Source organism: Anabrus simplex, chromosome 1 (genome assembly GCF_040414725.1).
Source record: "Anabrus simplex isolate iqAnaSimp1 chromosome 1, ASM4041472v1, whole genome shotgun sequence".
Taxonomy (NCBI): Eukaryota; Metazoa; Arthropoda; class Insecta; order Orthoptera; family Tettigoniidae; genus Anabrus; species Anabrus simplex.
The window spans coordinates 1,108,138,287-1,108,158,403 of NC_090265.1; the positions used below are offsets into that span (position 1 = coordinate 1,108,138,287).

Below are 20,117 nucleotides of genomic sequence, written 5' to 3' on the forward strand. Positions count from 1 at the left end.
TTGTGTAAATAAATAAAAGTATTTAATCTTGTTGCGAAATTGTATGGAGTTCTTTACTGATGTAATGGCTTGAAAACGATAGTGTGACTTGAGGAATTTGTGAATGAACCGAGATACCTCATAGGTCAGACTGTTTCTGAAATTGATAATAGGTCTTAAGGGGATGTCTGCTTTATGGACCTTGGGTAGCGCTTTTGCTGTGGGAAGCTTCAGATTCATAATAATCATTTTGGATTTTTCAAGGTCATTAAACAGAAACAAAACATTCTTAATGATGGTTTTTAGGTCTAATCTCGCCGCAAGAATTAAAAAAAAGAAATTAATATTATTTACAAAATTGCAGAACACAATGGTTTCAGTAGAACCCTCGTCAGCAGAATCGTCAATAGATATAAGAGCAGGCCCAAGACTACCCTAAAAAAAGATTCTGCCCCTAAAGAAAAGTTTTTCACTTTCAATAATAGTAGCATTTACCAAATTTCTAATATTTTTAAAAAACACATCATAATATCATATAGAACCTCCCACACCAACTCCAAACTAATTTTCAATCAAAACACTGTCAACAATGACAATAACAACATTAATAATAAATATTTGAAGTTTACAAATTAGAATGCCAATCCTGCAATTCCAGCTATATTGGTCAAACAGGCCGTTTTGTCGTAAGATACGCCGAACATCGCAACGATCTGAAATATAGCAGTTTTTCAGCTATGAGTGAACATCATAAAGCATCCAGCCACGCATACGCTTCAGCAGATAATGATCTTAAGATCTTGCATTATGAGCAAAAAGGCACCTTGCTCGCATTCTCGAGAGCATCCACATCGATTTAGATCAGTTTATGAACCCCTCTCACAATTTAAATGAAGTCAATGAGAAAAAGAACATTCTATCTACTTGAAACATTCATTCCATATATTTGTCAGAACTTCCATAATATAAATAAACCCCGCCTCCATCCCTCCAACTCACCACCACCACCCCTTCCCCACCAGCCCTGCACCGCCCCTTTCCCCTCCGCTCCGTCCATCCTCGCAAACACAGCTGAGCCAACAATAGACTCGATCGTGCGAACGAGACCGTTACTTTGAGAAGGCCAATCAGTTTGAGAGGACAACCACCTTCTAAACACTGTAAGTTTAAGGCTTTCTTCACACCCATTTCACACTTTTTACTTATCAGCCCAAGGTTCTCACACAACCACATTTTTTTCCCATTATAGATTGGAACTTCATTGACGGTTTCCACTAGGTCACTTACAGTTTACCATGCATCTGTCATCTCCTCTAACACAGCTTCTCAATTTTATGTCGCGGCCCTTCCAACCTTTTATAATAAGGCAAACCAACCAGCCAACATTATGAAACAATAATCAAGAATGGGACCGCTAGATTGAGAAGATAGTGAGAATGCTACTGCTCTAAAGTTTTAAATTTAATCGGCATTCTTCCATCACTTGTCACAGGTATTTTGCCTGCACGTTATCTCAGGCTTGGGTTTCTTCAAACTTTTTTGCTCCTACTCCTCTCCTAGCCATTCGATGTGAAGGTGTTTTTACAAAGACAGAGTTTCGGCCTGAATTTTTGACACAGTGATTTCATCCTGTTTTGAATTGGTATAAAACCAATATTTTGTAAACTAAGATGTCCGCAACCTCACTATGTGCACTTATTGTTCATTTCCATCTGTAACATTTCTTTTCATTTCTTTTCTTGTTAGTTTAATACAGTTATAAGTTTCAATTATGTTTTGTATTAACCCCTGTTTTCACTGAATTTTGTTGCAGTGAGTTTTTTTTTTGCTCCACATGATGATGTAAATATTGTATATGTGCTATTTTTTTTTGTCATGTCTCTCTTTTGTTTTTTCATTTGTTCCTTCATTATGTTTTTAGGCATTGTTTTAGCTTGTATTATGTAAATTATTTCAACCCCCCCCCCTCCCTTTTTTTTCACTGAAGATGGCTAAAACAAGCCGAAACATGTTTGAATTTGATTACTCAATCTAATGATTGAATTATATGTTGTATTGAATTAAGAGGATACACTCAATATTTTACCTTTGTTAAGTCTCTACAATGTGAAGGTCCAACAGGAAAATATTCTTGCTGCCTATAAAACTGTTACTTTTACTCAGTGTCAGATATGACCGGCTACCGCTACGTGCACGTCTCGCTTGCCAGGTTCAGCCAACTTCAGCGGCTAGCGATGTATAGGCTTGATCGCGGACGCCGAAGGTCAAAGAACGAGTATATTGTGCCACGGTAGGGTCATTCTGCCCTTGAGTTTTTCATGCACATACTTCACAATTTCATCTTCAACTTTAAAGTATTTTTTGTACAGTACGCATTTTTTAGCTATCTTTGTCTTCATGCTAACATCAAATATTGGCTTTAGTTAGGCGTATGCACAATTATTATACATTTCCGAGTGTTTAATAACCATTAACTTAAAATTGGCATAATATAGATGAGAACTCGTTAATTTGCCGGCAATACCTGTTCGGCGTATCTTTACAAAACGACTATCCATCACAAAAATGTTCCTGCTATCTATAAAACTTAATTTTACCAAGCATCAGGTACAGTAGACACGTTATAACTCTGCCAGTGAGTAGCTGTGTCCTTCCTAAGAATCCGAAGGCTCGCATGTTTTGATGCCATTCTGCAGATTTGAGAAATGTTTTTGTAGAGGCTAATAGAGCGTCATTCTCTCTTTACTATTTCCCAAGATTCACTGACAATACACACAGGCAGCACTGTACAACCGGTTGTCGCGGCTAGCGATGTATAATAAAGAGGCAGTCGTTTACTGTCAACGAGTTTTGTATGTACGTGCGCTACGGTGTCCCTTAAAAGGGCAAATTTTTTTTTCTTTTTCATTTATTGAAACACATACCCTGTTATTGTGTTTATTAGTCTATTAGTTACCCAAGTATGGAATTTCAACTTCCTACATTAATTTTAACCCGTGCCGACGGGGCCTAAAAGTTTTAGAAAATAGCTGCTTAAAGTGTCTCTTAAATGTAGTTGTAGATGATCACTCAAAACAATTATTTTTGAGAAATATAAATGAAAACAGAAGTTTATATAATGCTCTTCTTTTAACAAAAAAGATACAATTTTTATAGTTATTTGGATATTTTCTCTTTATAGTCTCCTTTTTACAGTCTGGGTAAATTTTTCTATGTTCTTGCACACAATGTTATAAGAACTGCTTCTGTTCTTCATCTGCGGTAATCAAACCATGAAAATCTACCTTTAGTTTAACAGGTCTTTCACCTGTGCTATTAACTGCTTTTAAGTCCGACTCGTTGGCTGAATGGTCAGCGTACAGGCCTTCGGTTCAGAGGGTCCCGGGTTCGATTCCCGGCCGGGTCGGGGATTTTAACCTTCATTGGTTAATTCCAATGGCTTGGGGGCTGGGTGTTTGTGCTATCCCCAACATCCCTGCAATTCACACACCACACATAACACTATCCTCCACCTCAATAACACGCAGTTACCTACAAATGGCAGATGCCGCCCACCCTCATCGGAGGGTCTGCCTTACAAGGGCTGCACCCGGCTAGAAATAGCCACATGAAATTTAAAAAAAAAAACTGCTTTTAAGGTAGAAACCTTCTTTTTAGCTTCCACAAACGTCACGTTGTCTTTCCATGAAGACCACTGTCAAGTTTCAGTTGTGAAAATAAATCTTTACTCTTGAGAGAAACAAAATCACTCAGATTTCCCTGAAACAAGATAAAAAATACTTGTAGTGCCTATAAATAAAACAATAAGTTCTAAATTAAATACCAGATTAAACACTACTAGTCTACTGCGTACGATATAGAGAGCCAGACATCTCTTCTTTCGATGGAACATATCTCTTTCTGGAATCATCAAAGCATGTCTCCACCCAGAAAAACAATAGCGAGCTCGCAATAATCATCTTGTACAGTCGATTTTGCCAGCTCATTGTTAAAAAACGTCACCAATTCAATAATATTTGCCTCACAGAGATGTTGTTGGACAAAATCAGTGCATGGTTCGATAGCACTAGGATTAATATTCTTCCAGTTGTCTCTAAACTTTTTGGCTGTGCGGTTCGGAGCATGCAGCAGTGAGCTCGCATCCGGGAGATAGTGGTTTTGAACCCCTCTGTCGGCAGCCCTGAAGATGGTTTTCCGTGGTTTCCCATTTTCACACTAGGCAAATGCTGGGGCTGTACCTTAATTAAGGCCACAGCCGCTTCCTTCCCATTCCTAGGCCTTTCCTGTCCCATCGTTGCCATAGGACCTATCTGTGTCGGTGCGACGTAAAGCAAATAGCAAAAGAAAAAAAAAAAAACTTTTTGAACAGCGGAATATCAGGACTGCTAGTGATTTGTTTGATCTTTGATTCAAACACACTTTTGAACACCAGTTCTTAAATATGATGGTGGCAAGGAAAGAGTAACAACTCTCTTTCTAGTTCTTGCTCTAAAAGCACACAAGCTCCGTTCAAGCGTCCTGGATTAGATGCTGTTGTATGACAGCACATTATTTGTTCCTTATCATCCAGGTTCCAATTATGAAAAGGCATTTGATACTGTTTTCGCTTGTTCTTTGCCAGAAGGGTTGTCTAACTTCAGCACAGCAAGAAGTTGTTCTTCCTTGTCATGTGAAATAATTGGTAGGCGTTCTTCATTAGAACTTCTTACGTCCAGAGCAGGTAACAATTTTCCATCCCAATGAACAGTAACTACTTCGGGCACGTTATTATGAAAATCGGATTTAATGGATCCCGCTCTATCTTTTCTCATTTGTGTTCAAATGCATTAAATAGAAGATCGGGTAATTGTCAGTACTAAGACCAGATGCTTCTACTACAGACTGAATTATATAAACAGAATCTCTGATGTTTAGCTGACATCTGTGTTAAGTTGCAACGAATTTAGATGTGATAAAATCTTTTCTTCCTCTTCTTGTCGACGTAGAACTTACAGATTAAGATGTGGATGGCAGAGATTCTTGCAAGGTAGAGCTTGTAGATTGTTCTTCTACGTCTTGATGTGTACCAAAGGTCTGTAAAGTTGCAGATTCCAATGAGCTCGCTGAAGGCATTTGCTTTAGTCTCTTCTGTAAGTTTTCTCAGCTTGGCCCTTTCTTCAATTTCAGCCAACTTTTTATCAACACCCGCTAGGCACTTTTTGCTTTCGCAAAAATATTTTATCTTCTTTGATTTTTATTCTTTCAAGAGCATTAGCATGTGCGATATCAAATAAATTATCTAATTCAAGTTGAAAATTCTCCTCGCGGCGCCTGTGTAAATCCTGAGTCTTTTGTATTTTTTTGCAGTTTTTGCCAGACCTGATAGAGATCCACTAACTTCTTAACACAATTAGGCACAGCTCTGGTAGGTATTCTAGCCTTTTCCCAGAATATATTGCACTCCCGAATGACAAGATTTGCGCTTTCACTAACAGTCAACTTAACATAAAGTATGTTGAAAAATAGAACTGCGAGAACTTGACGATTAGATGTAATTTTGCGCCTGTTATTTGGTGATTTACTTCACCAACCAAGAAAATACTTTTTTTATTGCTCCTTACTTCCACTGACATCTTCGAAATATAAAACAATCCATGCTAGCTACCCGATAAGCGAAAACTAAGTGACAATAACAATGAGAGCGCGCCACTCGTGTGACGCAACTTGTATGGACATGTTTGTGCGCGAGTCGGCATGGGTTGCACTGTTCCAAATAAGGAGAAAAATTGTTTTAGGGTGTTTTAGGCCCAAGTGAATAAAACCGTAACCTATGCATTGCAAAATTAAAACATTGAAAAATAAGGGACACCCTAACGTGCGTGTGCGGGGGTGAAAAGAAGCAGTGTGGTTACCGTACTAGTTGCCAGTGGTATTCGTTACTGTTAGGTCCGGAATGCAAGACAATCCCTGATTTTTTGCATGAAATTCTGATTTTAAAAAACGTCGTCTTGGATTTGGAGAAATACGGTATCACTCAGAGGCTTCTGTGGCAAACATTTCAGATTTCTTCTTCAAACTGCTTCGCCTAACTTAACCATATATGTATCATGAAAATATATTTGAAACGCATGTAGAGAAATGATAACCTCCTTGCTAAAAATTTACATGTGAATGGCCTTTCCGAAATGTAACTAGACGCAAAAAAATATGAACTATCCTCTGAAATCAGTGATATACTCTGCCATATCCTGAGGTGCATGACATTCTTACTTAACTTCAGCCTTTATTTTTAACGAGTTAACAACTGCCATCGGCCATGTTATTTACACATTTATTATGAAAACGTGTTATCCTCTTTCATTTCAAATTTTCTTTTGATTACAACAGGCGACGGGTATTGGTAATCGACCCCAACATCGCCTTTGAATTTCGACGAGAGAGCTCGCAAATGCACATAGTGAGAAAACTGTTCCGTACCAAAGATGATTGATCGCATTTTGTGGCAAGCATTTCAGTTTTCTTATTCAAACCTTGTCACCTATCCTAACTTAACCATACTATATGTACGATGAAAACATGCTTCAAGCACCAGTAGAGAAATTATAACCTTCTTGTTATAAATTTACGTGATAATAGCCTTTCCATAGTTTAACCAGATGCGAGAAATTATAAACTGATCTCTGAAATCAATTATGCACTTTGCCATATCTTGAGGTGTATCCCATTCTTACTTAATTGCAGTATTTAGCATTAAAATTAAGTGATCGTATAGTCAGCCTTTATCAGCGAGTTATCGGACGCATTATTTACAATTTTATTACGAAAATGACCTCGTTCATTCCAGATTTTCTTTACGGAACAGCAGTCAACGGGTATTACTAATCGACCCAGACATCGCCTTCGAATGTCGACGAGAGAACTCTCTAGTGGAAATAGCGTGGAAATGATACCAAAGGTAATCGATCACATGCAACATAATCGCTGGGGTGCATAAATATGGGAAACGGGAAAAATTGGGCATGCTTTAGCGCTCATATCAATGGATGCGTCAGTGATAGGGCTGAATCTATTAAAGAACTATTAACTTTACTTGAGTCCGCCTTGTCAATACACCTTATAATGATAGAAGACTACTGTATTTATTTTACCATACATGTTTCAGTGATGTCAATTCAAGGAATAAAGCAATATAACACTATCTTTTTTTCTTACAATTTAAAGAAGTATTGTGTCCTAATTCACCATATCAATGAATAAAGAAACTAACGAAATATTATGATCATTACATAAAATTTTGTTGAACTGAATGAGAATACCTAAATAAATTTAAGGAGTTTTTCTTCTTTTTCTTAATTGATCAAATGCTAGTTTATACAATGTACTTCTGTACTTCTCTAATTTAAAATTGATTGAAAATCTCTCTCTCTTTTTTTTTTTTTTTTTTTTTTTGCAAGATAAATTTCTAAACTTTCCAAAACATTCATGAATTTTCCCTTTTTGGCCGAATGTAGTCATTAGAAATGTCTGTAAATTTATGATTCTTTTCAACCATATGTTCTGCCATTGCTGAATATCTTTTATGTTTGACTGCATTAACATGTTCTTTGTACCTTATAGCCATACTTCTTCCAGACTGTCCTATGTATCGTTGACTTCATGAAAGAAAAAGATATAGCCATACTTGGATTGTGTGAGACCAAGAAGAGGGGTATGGGAGAGATTTCTCTGAAAGAAGGACTTTGGATACGGAAATGTAAATGTAAAGGCGAGTTGTTGGTGGAGACAGACGCCATTTGTAGCCGCTTCTCTAGAGTACAGACGCTACAGACTTTCCCCTTCCGCCATCTCCACCGTACCAAAGTTCATTTTATCCACCGTAGATGTCGTTGAGGACTTCACCCATAACCCAGGGCAAGGGCCCTCCATATTTTTGATCCCTGGAGAGAGGGTGTCCCAGTATTTTAAAGCCCCCAGGAATTGGGCTGCCTGTTGGTCTGCGGGTTGTATTATGTATTTCAACCAGCCCTACATACTGTAGGGGACCCTATCCACCACCTGGGGACGCACTCTGTAGGGTTCAGGTTCCCCTGGTTACTTTTGGAAGTTAACCTCACCCACAAAGGCTGAGGTTATTTGCAGAGACAGAAATACCATTCTTTTTAAATTCTAAGCAATGTACAGACAACTCTTTTTATATATATAGATGTTATTTTACCTGTAAATTAAAACGTATAAAGTAAATTCTAGTTTTATGGTTTGAATCATGTCTTCCAGTATTTGTTTTAGTTTGTTGCAGGCACCAATTCCGTTTGTGATGAAAGGCAAAGTACTCAGGACAGTAATAACTGTAACCACAACATGAAAGGAGCCCATTCAATTAAGATGTTATTTTACCTGTAAATTAAAACATATAAAGTATACTCTAGTATTATGGTTTGAATCATATCTTCCAGTATTTGTTTTTGTTTGTTGCAGGCACCAATTCCGTTTCTGGTGAAAGGCGAAGTACTCAGGACAGTAATAACTCTAACCACAACATGAAAGGAACCCGTTCAGTTAATACCTCTTCAAGAGTTACTCCTAGAAGTGATGGGCCCAGTCAATCACAGGCTAGATTGACAACAAATAGAGTTACTTTTATACCTGCAGGTTCTGAATCACGTGTGGAGTCTCCTCAGACTTCGACAAATGGAAGATCACATAATTTTCAGAAAAGTGAAGACCAGAATCATAAAAGCATTAGTCCAATTGGCTCAACTAATGGATCTCTTTCACCCTGTGGTATGTAGCTTCTGGACTATTGAAAGCTTACTACAGGTATACAGGTATAATATTTAGAAACAAGGTTTCCACTTCTGAAAAGGCATGTTTCCCTGAGGTCCACTCAGTCTGCATCAAAAATGAGTGTTGGATTCATTCTTGGGGGCAAAGGCTAACCACTCTATGCCACTACACCAGTGTTGCAAGTAGTCGCAGTCTTTACGTTTCACTCTTCCTAGGGCCTTCATGACCTGTACAGAGATGGCTTTGCTTTGCTTTCCTTTTTTTAAATACAGGGATATCAGATGGATCTCAGCTTTCAGTTCTGAGTTTGAAATCATTCCTATTCTTCTTCTCGTCTTCAAGTGTTAATCCTACTGGTGTAGGGTCCACTTGATGGATCAAGGAACACCGTTTCCCGCGATCAGAAATATCATTATGCTGTACATGGAGTACTCTTATTTTGGCATTAATGGCATCCTGCCATCATTCTTTCGGCTTTCCTATTGATCGAGATTTGCTGATTTTAAGGTGGTAGGCAGTATTGGCGATGGTGTTAGGTGTTGCGTGCGTGATGTGGCCATACTATAGTAGATGTCTCTTGACATGTTTTCTCATTTATTGGAGTGATGTCGATCTTCCTCCAAATAACGTTGTGTGTAATGTGGTCAAGGCGAGAGATTCCCTTCGACCAACACAATATATGCATCTCCATAATGTAACATTGATGCTTTACTTGTCTCATAATTGTCCAGCACTCGACTCCATAGATAGCGACTGGACAAACAATTGTACAGTATATTTTTGACATCAGGCATGTCGACATTCTCTTGTCACAGGGCACTCCCTTTACCTACCTCCCTCCATCGCATCCATCCAGCATTTATCCTTGCTCGCACTTCAACATTAATGTTGGTGTTGCTACACGAGATCCTAAGTAAAAGAAAGTATCAGTCTTTGGTAGGTTTTCACCAATGACTTCAACATCACCGTTGCTCTGGTTTGTATTCTCTCTTCTTGATATTAAGATGAAGACCATATCTGCTGAGGGCGTCATGCCAGCTGGGCCTGGAGGTGCAGATCATGTTAGGTGGTACTGGCAAACATGAAATCATCCGTATAGACTAAGTTCAATGGAACTTCGCGCTGTAGGTCTGGAGTGACCATGTCCATTACACAAATAGAAAAGGCTGAATCTTGATGAACACCAACTTTGATTGGAAAGCTGTCTCATACACTAGTAGTACATCATACTCTACTACTGGTGTTAACATAGAGCATTTGAACCCATTTAATGAGTTGTTCTGGAACTCTGTGATCTCACAATGCATACCAAATTAGACAGTGTGGTATGTGGTCGAAAGACTTCTCAAGATCAAAAAATGCAATGTGAATGGGCTTTCCTTTTTCACAGTGTTTCTCAATGAGCTGTCGAGCTGCGAAGATGGCATCTGTGGCTCCCAATCCTTTAACCTTTTAAGTGCTGGGTTACCATTTGACTGTTTGGTAACTCAGTACTGAGCTTTTGCACTTGTATGTTAAAAAAAAAAATTGTAGAAGCCTCAATTTTGAACTTATCAGTGGGATGATTAGCTTAAAATATTTATATATGTTGGTTCTTTGTAAATCTAAATGCAAATGGAAAATCCTACTCTTATGTTCAATTTTATTTTGAGAGAAAACAAAATTACACTTGTTGTTCCTGTGTGTACATCATCATTATACAAAGAAAAGAGCCCAAAATAAAATTACAGTATTTCCTAAAATCTGTAGGCAACTAATACATGTAACTCCTTACAAGTACATAAGTTGATATTTTGAAATACTTTCTAAACCTGGAATGTGGTGACAGCTCCATGTTTTCCACCAGTTGTGTGTGATACCAATTTGTTTTATCAACAACCAGCTGCACCAACTCCACTCAACAATTTTTGGGTTATCATCAAACACTACTTCGCTCCCTAAGTCTTTCACAGTTACTTGAAAGTCTGATGGAGAAAAGTCATCCATCTGCTATGAAAATAGTGATGAAATAGCTTTTGAACTCGCCATATTTTTCTTCCTTCATTTAAAAAGAGGCTCTGTTTCTTTGTCACTTACAGTATTTTCATCACTCTCGCTTTCAAAATCGCTTAACATATCATTAAAATCATCATCTTTATCATCACTCTTTGCTGTGGTTAATAATTGAAAGATTCTTTGATCCAAAATAACATTGCTGCGAGAGCAACTAGCTTGTTGTTCCGCCATGCTTGTTTACAATACCAATATAATGGTCCGTTATTGGACATTATAAATTTTCCAGCTAATTCATTCTTGGTTGCCTGCATTTTGCTCTCGTGTGCTAAGTTGGGCTCATCAGTTGGTACTCAGCACACCTACCAAGACGCAAGGCTAGTGCATACCGTGGAGGCTACTGCACAGGCTACTTGAAGCCACCAGCAGTGCCAATGCACTATGAGAGACTATGTCTCACTTCCAAAAATTGATGCCCGCCAGGTCATCAGATGATATAGATGTTGATTCCCATAGGGAATATGAAATATTTGTCCTTAATGAGTAAATTTATAACACCAATATAATGGTCAGTTATTGGACATTATAAATTTTCCAGCTAACTCATTCTTGGTTGCCTGAGTTTTGCCCTCGTGTGCTAAGTTGAGCTCATTCGTTGGTATTTAGCACACCTACTAAATGTATAACTTTCGGCCCCAGAAAATATCGGAATATGGATGCAATTTTAACAACAGTGCAGACCTTCGTTTCGGGATAATTGGTGGCTAAACGTAAGTTATGTCACAAAACGGAAAGCACAATTGCCTTTCATTTTGGAGAGATCTACAACTTTGGGCCCATGACTTTTTGTCGTATTTCTATCCCTTATATGTTAAATAGAGCTGTATTTCTCGATTTCAAGTTAATTTTGTACTTCTTACAGGTTTATGTTATCGTTTGGCACACTTACAGGAAACATAGAATGATGACATTGGCTCGCACATTGACGTGACCAGTTGCCATATGATAGCCAAATATTATGATTCTAGCTGTCACATGAGTATCAAAAATATAAAGTAGTATGTGGAAACTGTACAAAATTTCACCCCATTCAATGACTCTAACTCAGTCTAATCCATAAATGTAGGAGAATCGAGAAGATGTCATGTCACAGGACCAGCCATGTAAAACACTGAAAGGGGCGTCTGATGGTGAAGTCCGTTTGTAGATATGTCGTACAGTTTTAGAGCAATAACTCTCGAAATAAAGTTCTGCACTTCTGGACGTGTCCATGCTTATCTGTATAAATAAAATTGTAGGGGGTCTGCTGTCTGTAATTTAGTTTGTTTTGCCAATTTTTCAGATATTTATCCGTTTTAGGTCAACTCAATTTAATTTTGTACTTTTTACACATATATGTTATCGTTTGGCATGCTTATAGGAAAGATGCAATCTTGACATTGAGCACGCACATTGACATGACCAGTGGCCATATGTTCTCCAAATTTTATGATTCCAGTGGCACATGGGTATCAAAAATATAACAGTGGAAATATCTCTCTACCATAAACAATCTAAACTGTGCCATAAAACGAACGCTAACAATCTGAATTGTGGGATACATAAATAACATCTTAGGGGCTCACAAATCACCTTGTATAATGGTCCCAAACCTGCATTTCATTATATTTATGTATTACGTCTCAGGGGCGCATATCAGTTTCTTACAGGTTCACAGGCTTATCTCTGGGCGATATATTCACATCTCAGGGGCACATATTCCAAACGCTGGACAAACTTTCAAAAATGGACAAATGCTCATCCTCTAGATTCTATCCCATACATTCAGGCATAATACTGCCCAGTTCAGAACTAATCACTTTTATACACAAACCTACAAATATTAACTGGGCTTCAAATCTGACTGGAAATGAACGACTGTCATCTGTTAATGTTATTAAAACACAGTTAGTTTATTCTGGAGTCAAACAGCGTAATTTTAATCTCTTTTTTATGCAGGGTAAAATTTTGTTGTTGTTACAATTAGCTAATTCTCCCAATATTGGAAGACGTCAAGCAAACAACTCAATTTTTCTGTGGGTCTTTGTGTTGTTCCAGTAGGCTTCCATTCTTTCTGAGAAGGCTTTTTTGCGTTCTTCCGACCACTTTCATCTGTACTGTTTTTGTTGTGATTGCTCTGATATAGCTTCCCAATTGTCTAGAATGTCTATTGAACTTGATGTTTGCGCTTTTGAGGTCCTTTCAAAGTTCGTTAAGCCAGGGTGTTGCGTTCTTAAGTTGAGGCTACATAATATGTTATCTTTTTTTTCTTTCAATCTGTTTTCTGATAATCTAGTGAGATAACCGAAAAATTTCATTTGTCTTTTCCTAATGTCAATTTCATGGTTGGGAACTTTTCTGTTGTTTTGATTGATTGTAACCTTAACCGTCTTGGGTGTATCTTGCTCCTAAGATTTTCCTGATCTTCCTCTCGTCTTTTCTTAATTTATTAGAGTTCTTGTTTTCTGTTGAGTGCCAGTGTTTTACTTGCATAAAGGACTGTTGATTTTATGACTCAACATTATTTTATTTCTCAACATGGATTTTTTGTTGTAGATGTTTTGGACTAACCCTAATGCTTTTTTAATTTTTGGAGATTACTTTGTTGTGAGATATTTTCATGACCTGTCAGATTGATAAATTCTCCAAGTTATTTAAAGTAAGAGACCCAGTCAATTGTACCCTATTTTGTTTTGGGGCTCTTGATATGTCTTTGAACATAAGAATTTTGTTTTCTCGAACAATATCTGTAGTCCCACCTTTTCTGCACTTTCTTCAAGTATCTCGAGCTGTTTAACGGCAGTCTCCTCATCCCTCTGTTGTTGTTCTTATAACATTTTTATATAAGACAAAAACACAACTTCTCTAATTCTGGACACACTGACTTTATGATGGCAACCACAAAAATCTACTTTGAAATATATGATAATCCACATGCGTTCTCTACAAGAAACTAGTATTTTTACTGCATTAAAATGATAAATTTGCTTCCTGAAATGTTAACTAGACAAATTATTCCACTCTGACATATTTACATAATAATAGCTTTCACAGACCTTTACAGGAACATCCTTCAGTTGACCGTATTTCACTCAACTGGCTGCCGTGGGGTTTTAACCAGCCATTACAAATACTGAGCTAATCGTGGGTTCAAATCTTGAAAGCAGCATTTCCTTCTTGGAACACATGATTTCCCACATTGCACTAATTCACATAAATAAACTGAAATCACTCAACTGATAAAGACTTCCCTGCAGCTGTTGTGACCCGTTATCTCTTACTAATGGAGCTGTAGTCCGATAATACTGCATCTCCAGGCATCACCTAGACATTCAATATGAGTTACCATATTTCACGGCATAATCGTCGCACTTTTTATACCAAAATTTTCGAAAAAAATTGTAGGATGCGACCATTATACGATGAATATTTAATACCAGTATTTGTATTACTCAAAAAATGTATTTATAACTAAATTGTATTTGATACAAATTTAAGATGCACGTAATACTCGCGTTTATACATCAAAATAATTAAAATAGTCTAAAACAAAATTCATAATTTTTCGCAACAATTCGGCGAACGTTTTTCCAACCTGAAAATAAAAATGAACGTATTAAGTTAATTTGTCATTAATTTGAGTATTAAAGTTAAAATATTACACTTGCAAAAAATTATCGCTTTGTTGTGAAATGCGGACTTACCGGTACGCAATTAATTCCAAATCTTAGGTGTCGCTATCGCAGGTTTCGCTATCTGATGCGCCATCCTCGCCTCTGTTAATACCAGTATCAGATTCTTCGTCTCCCTGCCACACTGCGTCATCTTCGGAACCGTCTAGTGCATTCGAAATCCCAGTCCTTTTGAAGCTCTTGGAGACTAGTTCAGGTGGTATAAGATCCCAACTCTTCTTCACCCACGAGCATAACAAGTCCAAGGGTGGACGCCTGATATTTCCGGCGGGCGTCAATTGCTGATCGCCGCTCATCATCCACTCGTTGTAAAATCGACGTAAGTGGTCTTTAAAGGGTTTATTAACACATACGTCTAGTGGCTGCAAAGCAGATGTTAGGCCACGAGGAATGACTGTCTGTCGTGTCTTATTTGTAGTGAGAATTTGCTTCACTTCGTTCACGAGGTGACCTCGCAAACTATCTAAAACAAGCAGAGCTGGTTGTTTTAGTAGTGCACCAGGTCTTCTATTCCACACAGTTTTAACCCAGTCCAGCATGAGTTCTACGTCCATCCAACCCTTTGGTTGCACTCGTACATGAATTCCACGGGGAAACTGTATATTCTTAGGCATCGTTTTCCTCTTGAAAATGATGTAAGGCGGCAACTTTCTCCCGTCAGCTGTAATGGCTAGCATTGCCGTGCATCGCAACTTCTCACTACCGCTGGTTTTCGTTAATACACTCCATGATCCTTTTAGCGCAATAGTGCTGTTGCGAGGCATATCAAAAAAGATTGGAGTCTGATCGGCATTACAGATTTGAGAAAGCAAGTACGAAGTTTCCTTGCGCAAACGTATGACAAATCGGTGAAAATTTACAATCTTGTCCGTGTAATCAGCAGGCAACTTTTGGCTTAGTGTTGTTCTCCTTTGCACTGACAGATTGTGTCGTCGCATGAACCCCTTAATCCACCCACGAGTCGCCTTAAACTGAGTTACCGGTATGTTGTGTTTGCGCGCTACCTCCTGTCCCTTAATTTGTAACATTTCATATGATACACTGCAGCCATTGTTACGTATTTCACTGACGTACCTAAACACTTCTTCGTCAATTATAGGAAACTTCCCTGTTTTAGGACCTCTAAACGCGCGTCTAGAAGTGTTTGTGCTTTTTAGCTTGTTTTTTATTTTCTGCCAGTCACGCACCAACTTATCACTCACAGAAATTTTTTTTTCTGCAGCTCTGTTCCCGTGTTGTTCAGCGAAGGCAATTACGCTTAGCTTGAAGCCCGCAGAATAGTTTCTATATTTACCCATAATCGCTTATAAATGCTTCACATGTTAATGTTTTGCGATATAAATGACTTTCCGTAATTGTTCACTATTAAAACAAATTATTTCTGCAAACACCCAAAACACAAATTAAAAACTTAAATTCTCACGCACACATGTCTACAGTAATCACGTAAATCTGAAACAAATAAATGCATCTGTGATCTGTCCATTCCAGAGCAGCCAATATTATTAGGCAGCAAGGAAGCATGCAACAATTTATCAGTTTAGCTCGTTGGTTGCAACACACTACTGCGCTTGCGCAAAGCTCGCAAACCGGAGCTCTAGCTAGCGCGGTGTAGATCTACTGTATAGTTGACTGTATTCCGAGACGTCAGTAACAAACATTCATTTTTTTCAATTTCTTTTAAACATACGGTAATTAGGTTAATATTTCTTCCCAGTTATTGATGATTTTACATTACATTACTGACGAGTGTATAAAATAAAACTTTAATAGCATTGGATAATAATTATCTTGACTGCTTGGATAAAAGTTTTCATCCCATGCCCGGACACGTATGATGTAGTAGTAAGATAAGAGTCTAGCGATGACAACTGAGACATCGTAAATAATTCGGCTGAATAATTCCGTGGAAATCTGCGTTATCGTCTTGGATTTCACTTTGTGCGCAATAACACAGGAGCCGGCCCCATGGTGTAGGGGTAGCGTGCTTGCCTCTTACACGGAGGCCTCGGGTTCAATTTACGGCCGGGTCAGGGAATTTTACCTGTATCTGAGGGCTGGTTCAAGGTCCATTCAACCTACCTAGCCGGTATTTCCTGGCGACGTTGCCGATAAGCGATAACTTACAGCCTTACGTATTTCAAATGGGAACTCATAATATGTAGGTGGTGAATAAATAGTACACTGTCTCGCGACCACGTTGTCAAACTGCCGATAGCCTACCGGTAAGCATAATATGTAGGTGGTGAATAAATAGTACACTGTCTCGCGACCACGTGGTCAAACTGCCGATAGTCTACCGGTAAGCCATGCGTCGTACATATACCGGTATTATTTATTTATACGTTGTGCAACATGTCGCAAACGTGACTGTGTTGCCAAATTGCCCATAAACCATACACGTATTTAAATTGCGCATTCATGTGCAACTTACGTTGCAGTTCCATTTACCTTTTAACCAGATTAGTGAACAAAATTTGGACGTGCGACGATTATGTAATTAAAGGTTTAAAGTCCGATTTTTGTATTGAAAATAAAGGATGCGACGATTACGCGGTGGCGACGATTATGCCGTGAAATACGGTATTTAGCATGAATACCGAGCTCGATAGCTGCAGTCGCTTAAGTGCGGCCAGTATCCAGTATTCGGGAGATCGCGGGTTCGAACCCCACTGTCGGCAGCCCTGAAGATGTTTTTCCGTGGTTTCCCATTTTCACACCAGGCATATGCTGGGGCTGTACCTTAATTAAGGCCACGGCCGCCTCCTTCCCAATCCTAGCCCCTTCCTGCCTCATCGTCGCCATAAGACCTATCTGTGTCGGTGCGACGTAAAGCAAATAACAAAAAAAAAAGCATGAATAATTTTTATTAAAGTTAATATTAATACTCTTTTGTTCTCTTCAGTACTGCTCCAAATTTTTCAGATAGAGAAATGGTGGGGGGAGGTGTGTTGGAAGCTAGCATAAATGCTATGGCATGAACCTACTAGAAGGTTGGGTGGTCAAAGTGGAAGATTGCTGCAGAATGAGAGATTTCTTAATTTGGCATTCACTCTGCTTTGAAGCAAAGGCAAGAGATAGAGTATGTAATGGACGTCCCAGTAGAACATCTGCTGCTGATGATTAACACATTGTGAGATTAAGCAAGAGTAACAGAAGGCTTACTGCTGTGAACATCTTTGCTGTAATCAACAGAACTATTGAACAATCAGCATCAGCGTTAACTGAAATATCACTCGTGATGTTGGTTTGTGTGGATATTTATCTGCCAAAAAGCCTCTTAACATGCACACAAAAATCTCAGACTTCAGTGGGCCAGACAACACAGGGATTGGACCATTGACCATTAGAAACGTGTGCAATGGACTGATGAGTCATGTCAAATCGTCTTTGGTATGCGTACAGTCATCCAGGAGAAATAATACTAGAAGGCTGCCATACTCCAACTGTGAGGCATGGAAGTGGTAGCGTTATGGTTTGGAGTTGTTTCGGTAATAATGAGGTGAGAGAGTTTTTGACTGTAGATGTATGTTGAAGGAGCAGAATCATCACATTCTATCAAGTGATGTAGTACCATCTTGAACTCATTGTAAGAGGGTTTTAGTAGGGCAACAATCTGAAATAGATGTCGGAGCTGTACAAGTATGTATGAAACAGAGAAACGCAAGGGGTTCTACAAACAGTAATGACGGCCACCATTGCCCGTTGGGTTGTTGCGGGATGAACTCGACCATAAGACGAAACTATCTTCTGTCAACAGTTATGAAGATCTCTGGCAATGCCTTTTGCAAGCATCGAGAGCTATAACTATAGACATAAATATAGGAAAAACTGACCAGAAGAATGCCAGGAATGCCATATATTTGTCTCAGAGTAATCAGTGTAAAATAGACGAGCGCAAGTTTGAAAGTGTAGCTCTAAAAGATATTGTTTTCCATTATTTGAAGTGTTAATTGCTACACTATGTATATAATGGATGCATATGTTCGTATCTTGATTTAAAATGTATGTCATTTGAAATATCACTAATCTGCTGCCTAATAAATAACAAGAACTGTTGTTTTCTTCAGGTGAATTTAAACTTTTTTATGCTTGTGTGTATATAAATTCTGGAAACATAATTTTCTGTCCATCACTTCTCTTCTCTCACTGTCGTCCTGTTCCCTCTTCTTGCCGCGATGCTTTTCTTTACACCTTTCAGCCATCTGCCCCTGGGTCTTCCTCTAAGTCTCCTTCCCTTCAACTCCATTTCTAACATCTTTCTCGGTATCCTCTCTTTTCCCATTCTCTTAACATATCCATAACACTGCAGCCTTGATTTTTCCATCTTTCCTGTTGTAGAGGTATCTCATTTACCATTTCCCGAACTCTCTCATTTCTTACTCTGCCCATTCTTGTTAAACCTACTCGACATCTTTGAAACTTCATTTCCACTGCTTGTATTCTACTTTTATCCCTCTCCTTCATCACCCACGTTTCTGATCCATATGTCAAAATTGGCACAAAATAAGTCTTGTAGATAATTCCTTTACATCTCTGTGGTACATCCCTGTTCCATGTCAGTCCTCCCACACTCTTAAAGAATCCATATACACACCTTCCTCTTTCATTGATTTCCATCCGGTTTCCTCAATTTTCTTCAATGACTTCCCAGGTATTTAAAACTTTCATCTCTTTTCAGTTGCTCCTCTTCCAACGTCATGCCATTATTCGCTCAATATAATAATCAGATCATAGAATTAAATACTAAATGGAGCCCAACTTGGAAACAACATCCAGCACTCACACCTCGTATGCCATGCATGCCTCAAATACTATATTAGGTAAACAGGTCCAAATTTCAAACAAAGGTTTGCGGAATATATCAGAAGCTCTGAGACATAAAATAGAATCTGCATTTACAGACTATTTATTAGACAAAATGACATCAGGTCAGGATCATCCTGCTACCATACGTGACAATAGACGGTACTACCTGTGACTATCTGTCTAGGTCAAGCGGCCTCTACCATTCTCGACACCCAAAGAGGCGAGGGAGATGTCCAATGGTTATGGGCAGAGAAGTCCTCCCTTTGGAGGCCAGGTGAAGCCTTTGTGTACGAAATGACACATAAATTCACCAGAAAGGAGAAAATGGTCAACGGATTAGATGGCAGAAGAGGACTCCCAGTCCCAACGGCAAATAAAACTGAACAACTCTCTTGTCAGCATCGTCTGTACTTCAGTGAAGCGGTTGCAAAAGACATCTGTACTCCTGAGGAGCGGCATTTGGCAGTAGATATAAAATGCGTGTGGAAGTGGTGACTCCACCGTAATACCGCCTAAATATGAGTATGGTACTTCAAACTTGCCTCAGCAAGCGATGCGCATTTTGCTTGGGTGCTGGGGGTAACTGTGAAAAAATGGGTGACCTGTAGCCAAAATCACGAAGGTAGGCATAATCAACTTTATGACCCTGACTGGAAAGGCAGAAATAGTGAATTTTATGGAGAAAGAGAGTATACAAATGAGAGGTTGAGCAAAGTTAAATGGAAGGGGAAAAGAAAGAAGAGAATGAAGCCGAGGGGGGGAATGGGAGTGGGCCTGATAACGCTAGCCTGAAAAATATTTTTTTCCTGTTGTAAAAGGTTTAATAGGTGATCTTACCTTACT

At 38.6% G+C, this 20,117-nt stretch overlaps 1 protein-coding gene across 2 annotated transcripts in view; it reads left to right on the plus strand.

Annotated features, from left to right (window-relative positions):
- The window catches only part of LOC136858067 (uncharacterized), a 579,094-nt gene that overhangs the window by 87,100 nt on the left and 471,877 nt on the right, over positions 1-20,117 (plus strand). For both annotated transcript variants that reach the window (XM_067137317.2, XM_067137318.2), the window contains exon 6: positions 8,434-8,739. In XM_067137317.2, the coding sequence (XP_066993418.2) occupies positions 8,434-8,739 (306 nt within the window). The remainder of the gene's footprint in view (positions 1-8,433; positions 8,740-20,117) is intronic.